The following is a 23,052-nucleotide window of genomic DNA, read 5'->3' as shown; positions in this document are numbered from 1 at the left end:
GTCTGTTAATCTCTGCTCGTATTGTATTTATGTTGCATATTCACAGTTTATGAAGACATATTTAAAGCAAGACTATGTAACTTTTCATTCAGTCACCTGCCAAGTATTTCTTGAAAGTGCACGTTCTTGTTCTAACAGTTTCCATGGATGACTTCTCAGATGGTTCTGTGTAACAAACCATCTGACACAGTTGGTAAAATGTGGGCACAACAAAAAAAGAACAGATCTTACAAAGTATGAGCTGTTGAGAAGAATTGGGTAATTTCCCAACATAACATCCCTGTGGTATTTTGCATGGCATAAGCCAAAGGTCAGGATCTGCTGATGGCAACCAGGTGGGCGATAGTGCCTTAGTTTAGGAAATCAGGCCAGAGCTCATTCAGTCAAAGCTTACATCGAACAGGATTCGGCATGATCAAACATAAGGAAATGAGCACATGTGCATGATCAAAACTGATTCCCCTTACAGCTTCCATGTCTGTCAAAGTGCCCGGGCCTTAGCTCTGTACAGGCTTTCTGTTCAAAGGTTGTGACGCCCAAACCAAAATAACCCCGATGACATCACTATGACACATCCGGGGATCATTTTCTCACTTAAAGCTCTTCTTTTCACAAGCTGAGTAGTGCTCTCCATGATCAGTGTAAAGTTGGTGTCGGGCATCTCTGAAGTATTTTAATACATTGCAGTGGAACTCACGTCTGTTACAGAAAGACAATATCATCAGATGTTCAAACATGAGCTTCAGAGGTAGCTGTTCACAGTAAACAGAAAAACACAGGATTTTATTTCTTATACGTTCTGTTGTTCTCTCCACACTTAATGAGTATAATGCATTTTATTTAAAAAAGTTTGTTAATGCAAATTAGACAACAATAAAAGGAGGTCAGTGGAAGGTTCTCCCCTCTTCCCATTATCGTCTTTCCGTCATGTGGCTGTTGAATGTTGCATCAGTGTGACACTTGCATGTGCACACACACTCGGCTGCCCGTACCTCTGGTGTGTTGCACGATCTACAGTTGCCTTGACCGTCGAGCAGAAGCATGTGATGACCTCTGAATCATCGATTCGGCACACATGTGATGCACTTTGCAACGCCCACACTGCTCCTGCACAAGACCGGTGCATGACTGCTGTGATGCTTTGTCCATCTGGACACAGTCCTGTGGAGGGAAGCCGTTAACAGCCAGGGTTTGACTGTGCTGTATCATAACAATACCACTGCATAAAATGACAGAGCAACACATAGAGTCAGGACAGATGCCTCTCAGAGCGAGCAAGGAAGTTGTACTCATAGAAATTAAGAACACATTTTCAAAGTTTTCATCCAGAGTCCCATATGTTCAAACAGACAGACCTGCTCTCTGCTAGTAGAGCAACATCATGGGTTTGAGGTGTGTGTTTGAACGTCAGTTGGCAAAACTTTTCCATTTCATTACGTTAACATTATGGAAGCTAAAGATGTTCTAACAGCCATTTCCAGTTACTTCCTGTTTTGAATGTTTACTTGATTTCAGTGTTGTTCATATCATTCTGACAGCACAAACTCTCCCCTGGTTGGACTTGTTGGGGAAGGTGAGAACATGCTGGGGAAGAGTTGTGCCATGTGTTTTCATTTTGTGATGGATTACCAATGGGGTTAACAATGTCAAGCAATTTTATAACTGTACACATTGCGACTTTAAGGGACCCCCTAAACACTTGGTATTTCATCCAGCTGTGGCCCCTTGGCTTGTGTCACACTGAGTGTTGTGTGCCTGATGTGTACTCTCATTGGCTCACTTTGGGTCATCTCATCACTTTTGGTTAAACTGTGGTCACCTTATTAAGAAATATAAAATGTCAGGTTAGACTTTCAAAATAAAACTTGCAGAAAAACATTTCAGGTGATGGTCAAACTTCAATTAGATTTAGGCACCAAAACGCCTAGGTTCACGAAAAGATTAGGATTTGGGTTCAGATAACCACTTCCTCAGATAACATGGAGCTTCTTTGCCACTCCGCAAAGAAGCTCCATGTTGAGCATGTTGAATGTGCTCACACACGTTTTGTACTATATGCTATTGTGGGCCAAGAGGTGTTTGAAATTTTGAACAAATTGCAGGATTTTCCACCATTTAGAAATTACCTTTAACCAACTGTTGAGAAATTCTGTAGCTGACCATCAAAACATGATACTGAAACATATGTACAGCTAAACAGTGTTAAAACATACTGACATTTAGATGGACTGAGTTATGTCCGACAACAAAAGTCTACTCAGCTGAGGGGTCTTGCATGACCAAACAGACTTAGCAGACAGAGTATCGATATTCATTTACAGTATTCAGTCATTTTCCTCCTTTTCAAGCTTCAGAAATAAAACTAGTCCACACTTTGCCACTCAACCCAGCTTCATTTCCATCAAACCAAAATAACTCACGATTTTTATTCTGCATTCTTACAAAGGTGCACACAGGTTCTCATATAAATTACCCACGTGGGCTGAGTCATGGAGCTTGTTGAAGCGTGCACTGCTACACCCTGCGAAACCACGCCTGGATGAAGTACCAAGTTTTTATGGAGTCCCGTGTCTTTAAAGGCCCCTTTCCACCGTGACATCAAGGTAGAGTCCACATGATGCAGATCAAATTTAGGTCCAGTAAGTAAAGACCCCTCAAACCATGTACACTCCTACTACATTCATATCATACAGGAGTCAATATGATATCCAGACTGACATTTATGTCAATATCCAAGTCATAATTATGACAGGGAAACAGATGTTTTCCTCCAATGTATCTGACTTAGTGCAACATAATATGGAAGTCTGAAGAAACATTGATGCCACATCAGCTGACGTCTCTTGAAACCCACTACAAGTAGCCACAGTTAGCTCCCAGTTAGACCACACATGCTGAAAATACACACAGAAGGTCACCTGGATCAGAGCTTCCACCAAATAATGTTTACATTCACAGTCCTTTATTTTCCAGCTATTGTATACAATAAAATCACGGATAAACACAACATTTTGAAGTGGGCCATCTCACATATTCAAGAGTATGAAGATTAAAGTTCTCTGCGGGAGAAACAGCAACTGTGTTTCAAATGTAAAAGTTCTGCATTTTTGATCTTTGGTTAAAAATGAACATTAGGCACAATACTGTCATACTCTTACACTCTGACACACACGCACACACACATTCACACACAATCGTACACTCGGACAGAGCTAAAACGTCACATTGTTCCATGTGAAACGGCCCACAGTCCCCTCTCAGCAGCAGACCCACAGCTCTTTCTCCGGTCTCTTCTTGTTCGGGACTTTAAAGGACCCGCTGTGCGGCGGGCCGCTTGCTGCTGAGGGTGTCTTCTGTCTCTTCAGTTTGGCACCAACAGCTACAACGATGTCCTCCACCTTGTCCTGCTGATACGGCACCTCCCCATCACCTCGTTGACTGCTCATGTATTTGTTTGGCGGGTTCTTGGCGGACGTCTCAAAAAACATCATGCCGTGTGCTTTGGCGAAGCTCATCGCCCGCTCCTGGCTCACCTGGCCGTCGGTCCTGTGGAGGTCACGGAGGTCACTTTTATTACCCACCAGGAACCTGTGAGGAGAACAGGAGAAAGGGGACAAATGAAAGAAGAGGATATTAAGAGTTGTACCGAAAGTGAAACGGTTGATGTTGATTGAAGAGGAAAGGTTAAGAGAGAGAGAGCTGATGACGTTACCTGGGGATTTCCTGTCTGATGGAGTTCTGCCTGCACTCTTCTATCCAGGACGTCAGGCCGCTGAAGCTGGCGGGGCAGGAGACATCATATATGAAGAGCACAGCGTGGACGTTACGATAGTAGTGTTGCACCATGGACTTTCTGAAACGCTCCTGCCCCGCTGTGTCCCACAGCTGCAGCTGGTGGTGAGGGAGAAAGCAGAGGAGAAAGCGAGAGTCTGACATTCAGGCACTTCTCATGCTGGCACTGACGGGGAGGTGGTCGAGACCGAAAAAAGAGGAAATGAATGAGTTGGAAGGCACGAACAGGAAAAGAAATTACGTGTTGAAATACCCTTCAGCAGGCAGAAAAACATGCACGGGGGCATGCGATGAATCATCACCGAGAGGGAACAAAGAAAAGGAATAAACATGTTGATCTGCTCGTTAGAAAGTCAGAACTCTCTGCAGGGGCTTTGGTTTGAGAATGAGTCAAGTTTTAAATGTCAATTCAAATCAGTGAAGGACCATGTGACTCTCTAACAGAACTGATACACCTGACACATAACATAAACATGCAAAATAACACAAACAGATGACTTTAATTGCCAGCTGTCAAAAACCTGTAAAACTGATGAGGACTGGTGGCTTGATTTAGACCGCATGAAACTTGACTCGATTGACTTGAGATTTGATTTGGACTCAGATTTTACTTGGTTAAGTTGAGACTTGTCTTGGACTTGCCCCAGAAGTCTTGTAAACATCCCTGCTAACACGAAATGTAACTGCATAAAAAAACAGGTTTGATCAACATCCAACAACGTTTTAGGAACGTGGGATGTGACGTCATGCAGTCATAAACAAATCCTCAGTGACCACTGGCAGACACTTCCTCTGTCATGTGGCCGTTTCAAAACACACAGGAAACATCACCAACAATAACACCCACAGATTTCAGATAGAATAAGCCAGTCCCTTATCTTGTTTACACAATGGGGTTGAAATTAAACCTACAGCACTGTCACATCACATTCAAGACTCAAAATCAGAGCAGAATTACATGAATTTATGAGGCTATTGATGTAAACAGCTGACATGCCACTAAAATCAAGCATGTCATCCCTTAAGTGATTTACAGACTGCATTAGTTCTGCAAACACAAGCAGATCTGCTGATTTTCGGCCAGCCTGAGAATTCCCTGTCATTTAGTCTGAGACAAAAACTATATTAAACGAACATTTAGAGGTAACAGAAGAGATTAAAATGCAACATGAAATATGGTGAAGTCGAGGTTAAAAAGGACAGACACACTGGAGAAGTCTAACGGGAATATTTACGCACGGATTTCCTGGTGCTTTTGAAGGTTTGTCCAGGCTGACTGGGCCCCTGAAGAGCACTGAATTCATTTAACATTCAACCTGTAAAAACCAACATTTCGCGCATAACGTCCTTAGCAGTCAGTTTATTTGCATTTGAAAAGCTGTTGGAATATCGCTGTGCGTAAAAATAGCTGTGTGGCACAGTCCTGCGCACAGTCAGCCTGTTCAGTCTAAACGTTCATTCTTTTGTTTTAAATGATGCAAAAACTTCACTGATTACCTTGATTTTCTCTCCATCGACATCCAGCTGTCTCTCGCGGAAGTCCACCCCGATGGTGGCCTCCACTCTCCCGAGGAACTCCCCGGCGCACAGTCGATGTGTGAGACAGGTCTTCCCCACCCCGGAGTCTCCGATCACCAGCACTTTAAAGGTCCTGCAGCGTGTCAGCAGTGAGGACACGCTGCCCAAAGAGCTGGAAAACTCAAGAGATGACTCCATTCACCCGTCGTTCGTTCACTGACACTAGAACACAAAGCGCACAAACGCGCTCGGCGTTAAAGAATATCTCGAAGGAATATTTGCACGCAGCTTCACTGGGTCTGAACTGAAATACAGCTGGACGTTGACAGGGAGGAGACACTGCCTTTTGATGTTGTGTTGACACCTTTCCGCCTAAACGCTCCTTGAAAACTGGCGCTGAGCAGCGTAAACGTGAGGAGGAGAGTGAGTCTGACGTTTGACTCGGAGCATGGTGATGATTGGAGTCTGAGGGTGGAGAGTTGATCCAATGAGAGCAGACATCAGCATATGGCCTCAGTACACATGAACATGATGAGTTCCTCTGAAAAGTCCCTCAACCTTTTCTTTGACAATTACATTTCATTTCTGAGTAATGAGTATGCATAATATGTTTCTGATACTGAATACACACCCGGACATCCAGATCCGCTTATTAGTGGCTTGACACAGAAATTCGTTTGTTATTACAGAACAGAGAATTCCCACCAAATGCTGAATTCAACTTTGTGTCGGTTGTTTCAACGCCGCAGCAGCTCCCTCATCCACTCAGCTGTGCTGTCACGGGAACACGTTGCTGCCCCCTACTGGTGGCTTTACTATACAGTCATATATGTGGCCTCTTCAGTCCCGCTGTCCCACTGACCCCTACAGACACTGCTGTCCTGTGAGGTGTCGTTTCCATACAGGCTTTAAGGGTTTAAACAATGTGTGCTTCAGCAGCAGGCCACGCATTTGTTGCGGTGGTGCAAACCTGAAAACCCTGGCTGTGGGTCAGTGTTAACTTTAGCAACGAAAATTATGACGATAAATATTCGTTGACATCGTTTTATTGCATGACTAAATTGTAACGACAACGTAGATAAAAAAAAATATTGATAACAAAAATTACATTAATCTCTGTTCATCATGCCCTGACGACTAAAGACGAGACGAGAAAGTTGTCTGTGTTCGAGCGGACAACCTGCGTGTTGTTTTCATTTTTAACCAATCACTTCTGCAGGTGGAAGTCAAATTCTCTCACTGCCCCTTCTCATTGGATGTTTTTAAACCTACCAGTATCATTCTCAGCCTACTGACTAAATGCATAGCTCAAAATCCATTACAGCATCATGAAACTGAGAAAAATATGACTAAAACATTTGACTGAGTGACTAAAACTAAATTTAAAATCCTTGTCAAAATTAACACTGCTGTGGGTGGAGGATATTGATGACAAAGTCAAAGAGAGAAATCATATGTGAGTCAGAGAGCAGCTGATGCTCCTCATGGAACATGGACACAGCAGTGGTGAGCATACGAGGGCCTAAAAAGTTAACATTTTTAAGGTGCGGTGGTGACATCTTACAAAAAGTCCACACACATCAAACATGAGCCAAGGCATGATGTGGCTAAGTGCACCTCAGCAGGCAGTAAAACTGTATAAACTTCATTGCATTGCATGTTCAGCGCCTCCTGTCACGCAGCTCACAAAATACATGAACAAACACAGGCTGTTTCCCATGTGACACAGAATGAAGCAAACATCGAGTTTCTTTGGTGTTCTGCATGCTCACAAGTGTCTGAACAGTCGAAGAGGAACAGGAGGCCAAGAAACAAACTGAAACTTATATTTATACTGGAAAAATTATTGCTAGAATCTGCTTATTCTGACTTGAGCAAACTCAGTTATAAATATAAAATTCTGGTTTCAACTAACAAACCTAATGTAGTTTATGTAGTGGCTACATCTGAGGATGAAGACTGTGACATCCTCACCCACAATGCTCAGAGCCTGACCTGATCGATTCCAGCTCACCCAGTCTGACCCTGAATCAGTGAGACACAGCAGCAGGTCAGCGAGCTTCACAGCAGAAACACATACAGACGCACAGAAGTCCACCGTTTTCTTTCATTTGGTTTTAATACAAAAATCCAGAGATATCATACATCACCATCTCAGATTTCAACTTTCACATTAGAACCCAAAGTGGAGGAAAAAGGGGAAGAAGAGAGATTATTGGAGGAGAAAAAAAAGGGGCAACAGAAAAAGTAAAACAAATTCCAGGTGCTCATACGTTTAGTCACCTTCTGTCACCTCGGGCAAGGATGCTGAACTCTGACCTGGAGAGGAGCCACTGTCATTGAGCAGAGAAGAGCCCTCTGAAGCAGGACGGCCTGGAGGATCCTTTCCACTTTCACTGTTAGAGTCTCTGTGTACATGCAGATTAAACCGTTTCGAACAGTGACAACAGCAACAACACGAGTGACTCTGCCAGGAAGCTCAGCGTAACCACTTCAACCACATCTGGAAATCATTATCGTCAATAAGAGTGTCATTGATCCATTACGGACAGGAAGGTGTCTAGGGTATTGCTTAGATCTATCCAACTCTCTCAGAACTATGTAAAAACGTTAAGAGTAGCAGTGTATTTGAAAAGGAGCACAACACACGACCTTTACAGTTTTTAAGCTGTGCTACAAGGTGCTCCATAATAACAGACAGAGGATTACATATTCCCAAGTTGAACCGGAAGGATGAGGGAAGCACAGCCTGACCAAAAAAACTGTTCACAAGTGAGGCGACGTTGTTGGCGCCGTGCTCCCGCAGAGATCGGGCCTTCCTCGCACACTCCACTGCACCTCGCTGCCATGAGGAGATCAGCGGTTTACTGGAGCGTTACAGCAGATACAGATGCACCTGTGGTCGCTGGATGTCCTCAGTGTCTACTCCGGTCCTCGGTAACTCTTCCTGCTCAGCTTCCTACAGATCTGTCACAAGTCAGATCCACTCAGCTCAGCCTCCCGTCCCCCAGTGACAGTCATGTCCTATTTTCATTTAAATTAGCTTTTTTTAAAATAAGGGGAACACAGTATGCCAAAGGCATGTCAGAGCAGCGCCGAGTCGAACTCGAGTGGCTGCCGTCACCGTTATTGGTCATTTCCGAGGAAACCGATAGTCCGTGTTAGTCCGTCACAGTTTCTCCCGACAGTATGCCAGTAACTATTGTTTGTTTTCATATTCAGAATGGTTGTCAGCGCTATTAAAAAAAGTAAAATGGCCATTCTGTTATCTTCCTCTTTCCCCCCCTTTCCCACAAATATACACAACTGCACACATGCTCTCAACAGACACGCACGCATGCATGCGCACGCAGACACACACACACACACACACACACAAACACACACAGTCCTGATTTTCACCATGTGGGAGAGAGCCAAGCCATGCCAGGTCAGACCCGATTAAGCTGAGCCAAAGAACGAAACACCCAAATTTTCGCTTCCTGCGTCTGGCTCTACAAAATGGCTGCCAGGCGTACCGCAAGGCTCCGAGCTCGGCCCAATTCCTTTTCTCATCCGCTGTTGTTCTGTCGCGCTCACATCTCATTAGCTAGCTCCTCCGTTTCCGTGGAAACGTCTCCATTGGCGATCTTTGTGTTCTCCTCGTATCCAGGGGGCGTGAAAGCTAACGTGTAGGGGTAAAGCTTGTGACACTCGGCACGGTACGATTCCGCAAGCTCTTTACAGTCGCCCAGGACGCCGCTCCGAAGACACTCCAGGACCTCTGTGCTGATCTGGAAAAGGAAAATGGGATGTTCAATACACGTAGGAGAAGTCACTAATGACGTGAATTCCAGCTTTTTAATCAGACAGTCATCAAACGGCATAATTCCATGAAGGCACACCTGGATGGTTCTGTTGTCGAGTGACTCGTCTAGTGCAGTCGCCAGCTCTGCTGCCTTCGATTCCGTCGATGAGTCCAGATACACCATCATCTTAGCAGCTGCAGGAGGGAGAGATGAGTGAGAGAGAGAAGAGACAGAGCTCTGAAAAACCAAAGGAGGAACTGACTCGAACAACTAAGACTGTTATTGGTACCTGAGAGTCAGATTGAGAAAGAGAAAACCACACGTCTTTTGTGAACCAAACAGACTCAATGTGACAGTGTAAGGCATATGAGAAGAGTGTGGGGAGAGCCATGTATGAAAGTCTGCTGGTAAAGGAAGCTCAACCCTGCATATTAGAGACAAACAGGAAACAGAACTCAAGATGGAAATATCCAGAGATGAGATGTAGAATGTCTGAGGTTCAGCATACAAGCACCAGCTGCAGGCTGAGGAAATGTTTATGATGGAGACACAGAGTCGGAGTCTTCATAATTCTTCCCTAAAAGCATAAAGCCATTGACACAACAGGCATGCAGGAGACGGTGCAGAAAGAAGAATGAGAGAGCAACAGGGGGAAGCTCACACATGGAAAAAGGCTCACTGACTAAATGTGAAGCCATCCTTTAATGACTGCGTGAGGCCTACCAGCCAGTCGGTGTGGTACGGAGTTTGAGTGTTTGCTGAGGTAGGCCTGGTTGAAGCTCTTGGCGTTGCTGTCTCCAAACAGCCGGGTGATCTCCTGCTTCAGCACCGTCCTGACCACCTCCGGCAGCTCCTTGCTCTCCGAGACTGAAAGAAGATGAGGAGAGATGTGAGCAATGATGGCGGGGGGATATAGGGCAAGAGGGGGTGGTGGGTGCGATATGATCTGTGATATTAGAGAGAATGATCATTTTTGACGATGATGCAGTGAGGTATGAATGAGGAGCTTCCTCTCGTACCTCCTTTAAAGAAGCGTACTAGACACTGGTGTAACCATGGGTGGTCCGGATCAATGGCCAACGCTCTCTTCACTGATTGGAGCATCAACAGGTACTTTTCTGAAAAGAGGAGATGGACTGTAAATCTGTGTGAGGCAGAAATGAAAGATAAAGGACAGAGAGTATCAACACGGTAAAAACTAAAGACACGTCAGTGATGCATGATTTCAATGAGCGCTCTTGCAAACCTTTCCTGAAGTAGATCTCAAAGGCCAGAAGGTGTGTGTCTATTTTGTCCTTGACCAGGTGTTTGAGAGGCATCAGGAACTTGACGGCTTCTTCCAGTGGATTTTCTACCTGTAAACAGGAAGTGATGGAGCGGGGGCACAACAGACCAATCATCACCTGATTGCAGCGAAGACAATTTTCCGCCACCTTGTGACAAAGCTTTTGTGATTTTGATTCGGTGTCTCTCTCTAACCTTGACCAGTTTGTCAGGAATGAGCTCCTCCTTAGGTCCTCCAATCTCCTCATCATCATCCTCCTTCTTCTTCTTCTGGTTCTTAAGCTGCTTCTCCTTCTCTGCGTTCTTCTTCTCCTCCTCCAGCTGGGCCTTCTTCTGGGCTCTCCGCTGCTTGTTCCTCAGCTTCTTCAGCTCTTTGTCTGAGAGATTAGCTACAGAAGAGAGAAGACGTTTCAAATGCAGTACAATGGATCCCCAGAAGTACAAATGGGACTCCATGAGTCTCTCCCTCCACACAGACACAGGTCCTCACTCTCTGGCTCTCACCAGTGTCGGCCTGCAGCTCTTTGCTGTCGTCAGTCAGGGGATTGTCGTGGAGGCTCAGGTAGATCTGGATGGCCGTCATGGCAGCCTTGTAGTAGAAGGGATGCATCCGGAGCACGTCTTCCAGCTTCAGCAGGTCCACATAGGAGCGTAGCGTCATCTTCCTCATGCAGTAAGTGTGGAAATCAAACTGGTCGTCTGTGATCTCCACAAAATGCTGATAAAAGTAAAAAAAACGAACAGAGTCAGGGATTTGGTCCATACATGAAACGTAAACAGATTTCATGTGGGTAGCTAAGGAGTCTCATTCAAACACTGAATGCAATAAGAGACCAAGTGTAATCCCTGATAACAAGGGCTCACCCTTTCAATCTCATGGCACTTCTTGAGAGCCTCCCCAAACTTGTTCATGCTCTTGTAGGCGAGCGCACACTCCGTCTGGAACCACATACACTGCATCTCGTTGAGGTTCTCCACTGCCGACGCTCCCTCCTGGACGAGGACAGAGCACAGAGACACGCGTGAGCAAAGTTAAGGACAAAACAGGAAACATGCTGAATGATCATGCCAACATGTGCCAACAGTCATTCAGTGTTATTGCAGATGTAATATGATTCATTTCTAGAATTACTCTGTCACTCGTGACCAGGCTCGCTTCAGTTGACCCTGTGTGTGAACTCATTTGCAGATGCATTTGTTATTTTCACAAAAGGCACCAAGAGATTAATGCTGTCATAACTGGACTGTTAGGAGAACATGAAGGATCCTTCAGTTTTTGGGAGATACAGCTTTTTGTAGCATATCATGATTTGTAAGGACGTGTGCATCTAGACCTAAAACTGTTACCATTAAATAAACAATTTAAAAAAGAAAGTAAAATGTTTGTAATACTATGAGACAGAGCCAAACCTCAGAACAAAGCATTTCAAGATTTGTCATTTAAACACTAACAAATGTATTTACACTGTCAATACATATGAACATACAGTTACTACCAAATACTTGATTAGTTTTAAATGTATTCAGGTCAGTCTGATTAAATTATGTACCATGAGTAAAAAGGTGAGAACACTTCACTCGTGAGACATTTGTCTTTGAAGTGAAATCTGTCTCCTTTACTATATGTCACTATGATTCACTTGGTTTTGTGTCTTACTCATCTCGGCCTCCATTTCCTGCAATCATACGTATAAACAAACACCCACTCAAACAGAGACACCAGTTATCCTACAACTTCAAACGCACACTACACATAAATGAACACAAAAACTCTATATATTTGCTTTTTTTTGGGTGCTCTTGTCATGAACATTACTGCCTTCTGAGCATATTATAAATGACTTGCTGTTATTGAAGAAGTGGAATCTACTATGAATGACTAATCTGTAAAGAAAGAATTCCACCCTCACATATTTCAGCTTGTAGGAAACTGACACGAGGGTCTCGACAAGAAATTCAAACTTGAGTTTGTTTTGACATTTTCAAACATTTTCCTCAGCGTGTCAGCTGCCAGCGCATGCTTGTGCGCACGCCCACGCTCAGTTTTTCTCACCCGCGTGAACTTGGAGCACATTTCCTCGGCCTCCTTGATCATGCCAGCCTTCAGCATGTACTTGGCACACTTGGAGTTGATGAATCTGTCGGCAGTGTCCAGAGCCTGGGCTTCATCCATCCACTGAGCAGCCTCTCTGATGTTCCCAGCATGCTGCAGGAGCATGAAGGTCAACACAACAGTCATGACCAGAGCACGGTAACTGTACGCTCCCCAGTAACAACAGTAAACACATGTACAAATGTGTGGCATATGTCACCTTGTAGATCTTGGCTTTGATAAGGAAGAGTTCAATGAGCGTCGGCGTGCTCTCGATGGCTGCGTTGATGTATTCTAGAGACAGTGTCTGCTGGCCAATCATGTCGTAGTGCTGTGCCAGGAAGTACTGCACCCAGAGCAACGTGGTTGGTGGTTCCTCCTTACCGTCATCTGTGTCAGTGCAAAGAGACTGTGTCAGTTCATATCTTCAAAAAGACTGCACCAGTTAAACTTGTAAGCTGTAAATGAATCATGCAATTATTTTTGACTGACTTCTTAATTAAAACAGCAAACGTTTGTTTGGCTGCGCAGGATAAACACACACACACACACACCAGCTACTCTTCCATTGTCCTACTGACAAAGCAGCGGCTCAAAGACTGTTGCTGTACAGTCGTAGCATTAAGCTACACTGCACATTCAATATTGATGATTAGAAAGACATCAAATTGTTTCTCATCACTCTGATTTAGAAGTGTTCTCCTCACCGTTCTGGTTGAACATTCTACAGCTTTTTAATGAGGTTTCGTAGCCGACGACCAACTCCTCTATTATTGCCACCTGCAAAGACAAAGAGGAAACAGCATTTTATCTCACCTGCAGTATGAAGTCTGCATCTGTGAGTGAACATTTTCATCTAGTGCACTAGAATCTTTCCCTCACAATGACCTCTCCTCCTTCAGTGCACTATGTAAGCTGCTTTAAAGCAAAGTGACTCAGTTTTAGATCAGTCATCTGACATGTCCAGCAGCAGTGCCGTCACCTTTTCTTTGTCGTTGTAAAGCGATTTGAGGGTGGTGAAGACGGGCGGACAGCCTTTACTGAAATTCATCCTCAGATACCTGTCCAGGCACTCTCTGAACTTCTCACCTGTGGAGAAATACAGTAAGACGGAGAAGATGATAAAACTTTAGTCCACCTCTGTCACACAGTTCACCTCATTCATGGTCAAAAATGATTAAAAAACCAAGGCAAAGACCAACAAAAAACAAACAAACTGAGGACCCAAAAGGCATGAATACAATCAAACAACTGAAGCTTAATACAGCTACTAGCTAGTTCATTTATTCCTACGTCATGGATGGAAATGTTGACTGAAGTCACTGTTTTAGTTGAAAGGAGATGCGTTATTGGCCACACCAGAGAGGAAGGTCAGGGGCAGTCGGCGAGGAACCAGTCCTTTGGGAAACTTCTCCCAGGCGTCTTCGTAAATCTTGCATCTCTCCTCTACACTGCCTGGAAAAAAAAACAAAACACAAAAATTCAATTGTGTTGACAAAAGGACATTCACGATTGCTGCACTTTAGTCAACTACTCCCAAAAAGTTGACTGGTTGATTCATGGCAGGACATATTTTTTTGGTCCCTCATTGACCAGCAAAGGGTTAACTCATGTAGGTAAGACCAACCTGGGCATACATGAAACAGCAGAGTCCTCGACTGACTCTGAGAGGCTGTTTACAAATGCACTGCGATCTGATTGGACAAACCCTCTGCGAGCTTGTCTGAGCTGGACATGCTGTTTGACTGCAGTAACAAGGCGACTGTGCAGGTTAAACAGGAGTCTTTCCTTCCCAAATACCTAATACTCTGTTTATTTAACATGACATCACATAGAAAACGGCTGTTCAAACACATCCTTGACTCCTCTGGTGAAGTATTTCCACACTATTGACTATAGTTGAGCATGTACAGCCATGTTTCTTTCGGCCTCTTGCTGCATGTCTGCTGCACACATGACAACTACGACTTGCATTCTCAAGCTTCTGTCAAAAAAAGTGTACAAGTAACTGTACACTTATGAATAAACACGCATCCTGTTAGCAAGGTCAGCAACAGGACTATTTTGGCCACATCTACTGTTGCACAAAATTGCCTCATGTTAACAAAGGAGAAACAGCGCACACTCACACACATCACAAACCAAAAAACTCAACAAATTGAGTTTCGGAATATCTTCACTCTGGAAGGAGTTTTGCAAAAGTTCAGTTTTCTGTGACCTAAAAATGTGTTTGTGTGTGGACAAAAGGCCAAAACATGCAGAAAAATCTATGTTTTGAAAAATACTCATGTATTAGTGGACTAGGCAAAAGTGTCATACTTGGTTTTAGGGCATTCTCCAGGCCGCGATAATAGGACCAGTTCTCTGGATTCCTCTCCTGCAGACGTCGATAGACTTCTGTTGCCTCGTCCAGACGCTCCAAGTTCAACAGTAATTCTCCTGTGGAAACATGAGTGAAGAGTTCTGGTGTCAAGGTACAAACAAAGAGCGGAAGACTGCTCAAATTTAAGCAACAACCTACAGTTTGAAGATGCAGAGGCTTAACATCGCAAATAAATATGAACTCATATGAATCTTGCAAAAATATAGCTTATTCAAAACGCAACCAGTCATCTCACGTTTGACGTTCTCTTAGTGAAACACAGCAGTTGTCCACACTGATTCTGGACCAATTGTATATCAAGACTGTGTGTGTGTACATGTGCCTACACTGAACATTTTTGAAAGGTTAACTTGCATCTAACAATCATAATCAGCTCATAAATAAGGGGAGAGTGCGTTACTGAAGGGGCTGGGCAATTTTTGACAGTATCTACAATACATGTGTTTACCCTTACATTCACTTGAGCCATGGTGAGCAAACAATGGCTAACAAGGAGTTTCCCAGATTCTGGCTTCAGTGTGACATTGTTAGATTAAGTCTGGAGCACAGGGACCCACCTCGTGTCTCCTCCACAGCCAGCTTGTCGCAGATCTGCTTCTCATAGTTGCACAGATGCTCCAGGGCCTCCTTGTGTAGGCCTGCTTCTCTCAGCACCTGGTTCTGGTACAGCAGCAGCTCGCTGTATTCGTAGTCCACTTTGTCTGGAGACGTCTGGACAAGCATAGAGGTGAGATCAACATTCTCTACAAGCAACAATGAAAAGCTAGCGGCGCTGCTGGGTGGACTTCTGTATCCATGCAGGTCAGGAAACTCTGCCTCATTCTTGGTGCTTATGTGCACTTGCCTAATCACACCAACATGTTCTTTTACATAGATGGCACAAAGACAGGAAGCAGACTGGTCTTATCAGGAGAAAGCCAGAGAGAGAAAGTGGACTCTATTGTAGTTGTGACCAACACACAGATTACAGAGAGAACACCCGAAAGCTGAAAGCTCTGTTGATGGGAAGGACTTGCTGGCCTCAAAGCATAAATTGTAACTCAGATGCATCAATCAGAGAGTCAGACACCTACCACATAACAACAAACATGACCATCTGCCATACATAAAATACTTCACAGTCAGACTTTTTGTTCCATCACTTTCTCAATTCTGATCCGAAAACCACATCTCAGTTCACGCATGAAGGATGAGAAAACCAGACTTTTTGCACTAAGCTATGACTGGCACTAACCTGCTGTGTTTTCCTGAACTCCTCGATGATCTTTGCAGCCATCTCGTAGTCTTCCAGGAGGTGATAGGCAATGGCGTAGCCAATCCAGGAGGCCCGCTGCGCCGGACGCAGCTGTAACAGCTGGTACCGTGTCTCCTGTGGAAAAAGATAGACAAACACAGGTCTGTTTAGCCTTGCTCAACGTCAGAACCAACAGGGTGAAACACGGCTGATCTTAGCTCATGTGCTCTGTGTGATGATGCTCATGTTGCCTGAAGGAGTCAGAATGTGATGTCTAGCTGGGAGGATAAACTAGGAGGAAACAAGGCATAGGCTGGCAGCACAAAGTAGAGAGGAGAAATTTTGCTGATTCATGGTTTTAACACCAGGTTGTTGCTAGCTGGCTCAGGGAGAACAACAAAAAAAAACCCCTACACAGCCCCTCCCCCTTTGCCTCTCTCTGTCATATTTTTAATCCTCTCAACCAGACTTTCATCTTGCCATTTCATACCTCTCACTACATAAGCATCTAAATCCCAGGCTGTGTCCCAGGAGAGCTGTTCTACATTGTGAAGACTGACTGAAACCTGATATGTGCCTGCTGATAGTTGCCGTCCTCTCCAAATCAGTGCCACACTGTGGCCTGGACGCGGCAAAGCGGCAGATGGCAGCGTATTCTGGAAAGATGTTTTACCACAGACCATTCAAGTCTGCTTAATTCTTGTATTAAACAGAAAAGCTGCCATATTTCATTAAATTTGCTTCTCACAACCAAGTGTGGACACTAAGGCATGCTGCTCTACTGCTGACCCTGCGCCCAGACCCTCTCCCAGTGGGGCAGGATGGCTGAAGATGGGTTTTAATCCTGACGATCCAAAACGTATCTCAGAATAATTTTTTAACAACATAGAGACCATCCACTCGTAGCTCCCCTGTCAGTCCTCACCCTGTAGCCCTCCAGGTCCCTCATCTGGATCTGCAGCAGGGACAGGTCTCGGAGGATCTGCAGGTTGTCTTTGTCCCACTTCAGAGCATTGCGGTAACACTTGATGGCCTCATCGTACTTCTTATCCGAGCGCTGCAGTAGGCCGTATACATGCCAGCCTGGGACGCATATGGAGTTAGGGAACATAGAAACAATCTCCTGCATACAATCTGATCTTATCAAACTATTCCAAAGACCAACAGAAGTGCACAGAGACGGTGAGCGGACTGGGCCTGACTGGGCCACACAAATGATGTGTGCCGTGCCATAAAGAAGGATACAGACATGGCTCCTGAGGTCATTGCGCAGGCCTCTTCTCACCAGATCGTAGGCCTCCTCTTTCTTCCCCAGACAGTTCAGGGTCAAGCCCTTCATCGCCAGGGTCTCTGGAGGGAGACAACAGTACAGCAGACAGTCATACATGACCATGAGAGAGCTTTTTTTGTGCATATTTCCATCCTTACATCCACACATCAGCAGCTTACCTCCATGCTCGGCAAACTTGGGGTTGGACAGGATTTGTTTGCAGAACTTGAGCCCGTTTCTGTACTGCTTGTGTTCGTAACATCGCTGTCAAAGGAAGGATACAGAGATCACATTAGGGCAACAGAACAAGAGTGATATAATAGTTATATTACTTTTTTGTGATGAAGACTGGAGAAATACAAGGTGGTACCTGGGACCAGGATATCAGCGGGACATTTTAAAAAATGTGCAAAAATAAAGTCTTGGTAAGGAAAACTCGCCAGCAATGATAAAATTACAAGAGGACATTATCAGACAATACACTCCAGGGTTATTCTCAAACAACATAATAACATTTATTAGCCTTCTGTACACACCTAATCTTAAATGCTGAAACAGACTTTTTACAAAGACACACAAGTATTAAACCTTGAAGGAATTATCAGCTTTTTGCCCTAAAGTTACATTTCAGTACACTGTTGCACAATCAACACTACACCACCTCTCTTTTTAAGCTGATCACTGACTGCCAGAGGAGACAGTGTGCGGTGTGTGGTGTGTGCGTGTGTGGTGCGTATTTGTGTGAGAGAGAGAGGGATAGGAAGAGTCAAGCCGGCAGATGGCATTTCGTTGTCCCACCATCGACTTCACTAATGGTGAAAAAAGATGACGTCAACCTCATATATTGGTGCCAAGGTCGGTTATGAAATTTCAAGTAATTCACTGTTGAACATCACCGAGGATCGGACCATTAGCACAGACTGAGGGCTAGAGGACAGAGGAGATGGGCTCATGTCCTGTCAGCTGCTCGATGGTGCTGCTTCATCTACATACTGTACTCTGTAGGGAGCAACGTGAGACAATATTCTGCATAAACATATAAATATATAACAGTTGCGTATGTGTGAAAAGACTATCTGTTAATGGGCTAACGGAGAGGAACTGCGCACAGATTAAAAGATGAACTTGAACCAGTGAAAATGTTTGGTTCAGCTCAGAAATCCATTGTCCTCATTCACTGCACAATCAGCAGAATGACAGCCACGCATCGGGTCTCAGCTTTGCATTGGGTCCTTAACAATAACTTACTCTCTCTATTCTGAAAAAACAAATCAAACTGAGCACCTGCTTTGTGCGCAAACACACAGGAGCTTAGAACTTGTCCTCAAGTTCAACTAGATAGGAAGGTATGCTTTTCCTTCACTGGAAACTGTGTTTGGAGTAGGTAAGTAATGTCACCTTGATTGCTATTGAGATAAATAAGGTCAGGTTTAAATGAGACAGGTGAATGTGTTTCTGCTGGAAAAAAAGAACACTGGAGGACATTTGTTATAACAGCTTCATTATATGGTGAAACCAATGCCTTCATCATTGTGACATCGTACTTTTAACACACTCTGACAGAGACAACAAGAGAAAATCTTTCAGCAACATCTACAGCAAGTGTCAGTTCAAAACACGTGCTTTAGGCAAGTACACAGATGCTAGCACACCCACATACTGTACTGTATGTTTAATGTAAAATTTAGCAACATTAACGCAAGCAGCTGTGCTTATCCAGCATGTTCTCTTCCTCGCCCAAAATAACTCGGCCCCCTGAGTTACAGAGAGAATCTGTCAGAGCAGTGGCTTTAAGCTGCAGGGCTCGCTGCAAGTTGTGCAAACGTAGAACTGAAAAGCTTGTTCCAAAGCACTGACGCCACACTTGCATCATTTTGGAGGGAAAGTAGTGACAAGGAAGATTCTTGTAGTTACAATTTGCGTTCATATTAGTGAAAGGCAACTGAGCAGGATGGTGCAAAATTGTACTACAACTTCTCACACAGCAGCGTGGTGCTAACCTACTTTATTACCTTAGAAGGTAGTTCAATTAAAAGGGAGTTGGGTTTCAGCAAATTAGGGCACTGACCCGTATAAGCTTTCAGAAAATGGATTATTTGTAATCATACTAAACAATATTTGTGTGACAGCCTAACAGTCCTGGCGCCTATGTTCTTCGATGCAACAAATACTATCCACAATAAATCTGGACAGTCCTGGATAGATCACTTCAACAGTGAAACTCAGTTCCACTGAGCTGAACCTGTCCCACAGCATGCTGGCTCCCCTTTGGTGTGGGCTTGTTGCTACAGGTATCAGTGAAAATAAATGAAATACCGGGAAGTCCAGTGAAAAGAATTACATTCATTAGTCTGAAGGCTTATCACATGCCAAGACACTACACAAAGTGGTTTATAAGCCTTTGTGTTGGGATATCACAAGTCTGAAAAGTTGCAAGGCAGCAATATTTTTCTCTTCTGTCTCCACGACTGTGAAGTGAACATTAGAGTTGTATTTTTGACTTAACCACTCTGTCTGTTACACAGTTGTTGCTGGTGCAGCTTAGAAAGACAAAAATGAGTGCCTGGTTGCGATTCACTACCCTTCAAATTCAAATACAGCAGAAAAGTTTTAATGCAAGAACAAGACTGCAATGCAGTACAGATGAAAACTGTTATTTTAATGAGATTAATGAGCAAAGGAAGGTGTTTCCCCTTACCCCAAAAGAACAAACGGAACCTCATCCAACTCCAGTGCCATGCACAAGTTGGAGACCTGCCAACTTCTAATAATGCATTTGGGTACTCAGTCTGGAAAGCAAAAAATAACGAGGGGTGTGGTCCAGTCCTGACTACAGCCAGAGAGAAAACCACTTCAAATCTCATATCATATCCTCAGTGCAGAAAGGTTAATGACAGTAATTTTACTCTGGGCTTTCTCATTCACACAACAATTTCAGCCAATGAAACGCTTTCAGAAGTCTCCCTAACTAGAAACAAGATCTAAAGGTCAGCTCATTTTATTATAGATAAGTGTTGCACAATGATGCTTAATTGAAAAAGTGCCATTGAACTTTGATAAATGCCATTTATGTACTCTTATACTCATCACAGATGCACCTGCAGAAACAAAGACTACCAGAAGCCTGTTGAACCTGCAGCATCATACAATCATGTGCACAAGTTAAAACAATATGATTGTTATGTAGCTATAGCATAAGTATGGTGCTGGAGGCTTTTCTGTCATTTTCTGTTAAATGCTGCTTGCATAATAACCTGATGCAAAAAAACCTTAATCTCAGCTGCTATTCACAAACAGATTTTTGCACACACTCTGCACTGTGTTCCACAGAAAAATGTGCCATCATTCAAGTTATTCCACAACTGATAAATCCTACAATTATTAAGTGTCTGATCAGAAAAACTAAATTTCATCTCAGACAAGACACAGTGACTGCATGATAACAGTTTGAGGAAAAGCAATACCCCCTCTGAGGCATGCAGCAAATACAGTCTCCAACTTTTCAAGATCAGGTGCAGGTCACAGGTCTGCTTTTCCTGCCAGAGGTAAAGCGACTGCATGCCAGCCCTCCACCAATGTGCTGATTAAAATGCTTTGACTCCCAGCAGAGCCCCCCTGCCTTTCTAAACAATGATGTTTATCTGAACCTGATAGTGACGTTAAAATGGCCATTACCAAAGTAGCTCACACAGTTCCTGGATAAGATGTAGCTAGACGTCCATGCCAAGATGTTGAACAACACACACTGACAACAAATGAGTAAGTTATTGCACAAGAGGTCGACTTATTTAATAATCCGCAAAAGAAGTATACGGTAAATAAAATAAAAATAATAAAAAATAATCGAACTAGACTTCATCCACACCTGTTCAACTACTATTGTAGCCAGTGCAGAACTGTGTGTAGATAGAAAATAAACAGCGGGGCGACACAAGGACTCAAGCATGGAAAAAAGATAGAGGGATGGATGGATAGATGGTCAGCTAGCTAGCTGCCAGAGCACAGCAGGCCTGAGGCACTTACAGATATGCTGACACAGTCACACCGGTCCTCTGCTTACTTCCTCTCGTTTACACACAAGCACAACCAGTTTGACCTCATCTAATCTATACCGGTGATGGCAATGCGTAAAGACCGAGGTCCCACACAGACATATTCAGACTGACATTAATCTAATATGCTAAACCAAGATTTCTAACAGTTGCTGACAAGCGTTAGCTGATTAGCTAACGTCAAATGGCAGCTAGTGAGCTGTGGACGCACAGCAGGTTAGCATGACCCACGTCTGACACAAAATCAAATGTACAATTACATTCCGATGAAGACACTTGGTGTCCTTTCATCAAACAACAAACAAATGCCAAAACACTTGTAAAAGTGGGCTGGGAAGCCAATTTAACAACATACGTGACGGTTACATTGGCTAGCGGGTTAGCCATCGTGGACACTAGCTAGCGTTTAGCGATTGGTTGTTGTCTTTAACAAGGGGTGAGGCCTATCGCAACTAACTAGCCAAGTCCGGCAATTTTAACTATCACCACAGTGTGTTCAGTGATGTTAATGCTGTATTTTAATCGCAATGGTCACATCTGTCAGAATCACAACAAAGTCATGAACAACCATTTTGGCTTTACGTTAGAGTGACAGCGCACGTCAGGGCCGGGCTAGCTAACCCATTCAATGATGCCATTTTGCTAACAAACTGATGCTAACGCTAACTACCGGAGTGCTAAACTGACACACAGAGTGCCGCCGATGAATCTTTAAATTCGTCAGCTGTCTGTATGAACGACAGCTATCGTTGTGCATCTCCTTAACAGTCAACTCACCAAAATCCTCTTGAAGAGAGCGTTCTCCTTCGGCGGTAAAGTAACTGTCGGCATCGTTGCAGTTGAGATCAGCTTCCCCCTCGACCTCAGCACATGTAGCTAAAGTTAGCCCAGCTAGTCAAGACGAGTAGAGTTGAGTGATGGCTCTGGCTCCCCTGCTTCAGCCGCTCCGCTCGATTGCTCCGTCTCCTCTCCTCACCCGCTTCCTCCTCACGTGGTGACGGAAGCTCCGACACCTTTCAAAATGGCGGCGGTTGTTTTTTGCACGACAGAGCTGAGAAGACAAATGTACCCTTCGGTCATCATTTAAAGACCTATTAAAAGACTGCTTGCAATAATAAATATGACAGATTGTTTTTCAGGAAAAATCAATTACTTTGTTGATTTAGCAAGTCGACTTGACTGTGTAAAGCACTTAGAATATACTTTGTTAAATTGACTGAAAATGTATCTGGTCCTTCTCTCAAGCTGAAAAAATAAAAAACATGGCACAGTTACGACACGGAAAAAAATACAGTTCTTTAAATATAAGGTGAGATATTTTATTAAGCCTTTGCTATTAAATATATGTTAATGTTGCTATTAAAAGAAGAAAGGAACTTAATGAAAAAGTACACAAGAAGCTGACTTGATGCACAAACTTGACCTTATACTGACAAAAGAAAGTAGCCTATTCCTTTGAAGAAGGACTTGAGCTGAAGGAGCGCTCTGGAGCCAAGAGGAGAGAGAGAGGGGAAAAGAACGCAAATGACTTGTATCCTCTCAGAAAAGAAATTTAAAAAGAAAATCAGTAACCGTCCATAATGAAGGAGCTCATTGTAAAGATCCAAAGTTCACTTCTAATTTTGTCACTATGTGGAAA

At 43.8% G+C, this 23,052-nt stretch overlaps 2 protein-coding genes across 3 annotated transcripts; both read right to left on the bottom strand.

Moving 5' to 3' along the window:
* Window positions 1-2,774: 2,774 nt before the first annotated feature.
* LOC143319595 (ras-related protein Rab-33B-like) lies at window positions 2,775-5,653 on the bottom strand. Of its 2 annotated transcripts, none has more exons than XM_076728691.1 (3): window positions 5,290-5,653; window positions 3,713-3,885; window positions 2,775-3,588 (listed from the first exon to the last, which is right to left on the bottom strand). In XM_076728691.1, exons 1-3 carry the CDS (start codon window positions 5,506-5,508, stop codon window positions 3,258-3,260), a joined length of 723 nt encoding a protein of 240 aa, XP_076584806.1. In that variant the 5' UTR covers window positions 5,509-5,653; the 3' UTR covers window positions 2,775-3,257. The 2 variants fall into 2 exon arrangements, with proteins under 2 accessions (XP_076584806.1, XP_076584805.1); XM_076728690.1 differs by having other exon boundaries at window positions 3,713-3,891; window positions 5,290-5,652.
* Window positions 5,654-7,404: 1,751 nt separating this feature from the next.
* Window positions 7,405-22,387, bottom strand: naa15b (N-alpha-acetyltransferase 15, NatA auxiliary subunit b). Its single transcript, XM_076728704.1, has 20 exons — window positions 22,191-22,387; window positions 17,541-17,625; window positions 17,337-17,441; window positions 17,017-17,174; window positions 16,092-16,226; window positions 15,415-15,568; window positions 14,794-14,913; window positions 13,834-13,929; window positions 13,457-13,563; window positions 13,182-13,254; window positions 12,695-12,864; window positions 12,436-12,588; window positions 11,247-11,375; window positions 10,887-11,100; window positions 10,578-10,771; window positions 10,345-10,453; window positions 10,118-10,216; window positions 9,822-9,965; window positions 9,195-9,292; window positions 7,405-9,083 (listed from the first exon to the last, which is right to left on the bottom strand). Exons 1-20 carry the CDS (start codon window positions 22,242-22,244, stop codon window positions 8,886-8,888), a joined length of 2,595 nt encoding a protein of 864 aa, XP_076584819.1. The 5' UTR covers window positions 22,245-22,387; the 3' UTR covers window positions 7,405-8,885.
* Window positions 22,388-23,052: the final 665 nt, after the last annotated feature.

The sequence above is a fragment of the Chaetodon auriga genome, chromosome 4, assembly GCF_051107435.1.
Source record: "Chaetodon auriga isolate fChaAug3 chromosome 4, fChaAug3.hap1, whole genome shotgun sequence".
Taxonomy (NCBI): Eukaryota; Metazoa; Chordata; class Actinopteri; order Chaetodontiformes; family Chaetodontidae; genus Chaetodon; species Chaetodon auriga.
The sequence above is the reverse complement of the archived record's forward strand: the minus strand, read 5'-3'. Positions and strand labels throughout refer to the sequence as shown.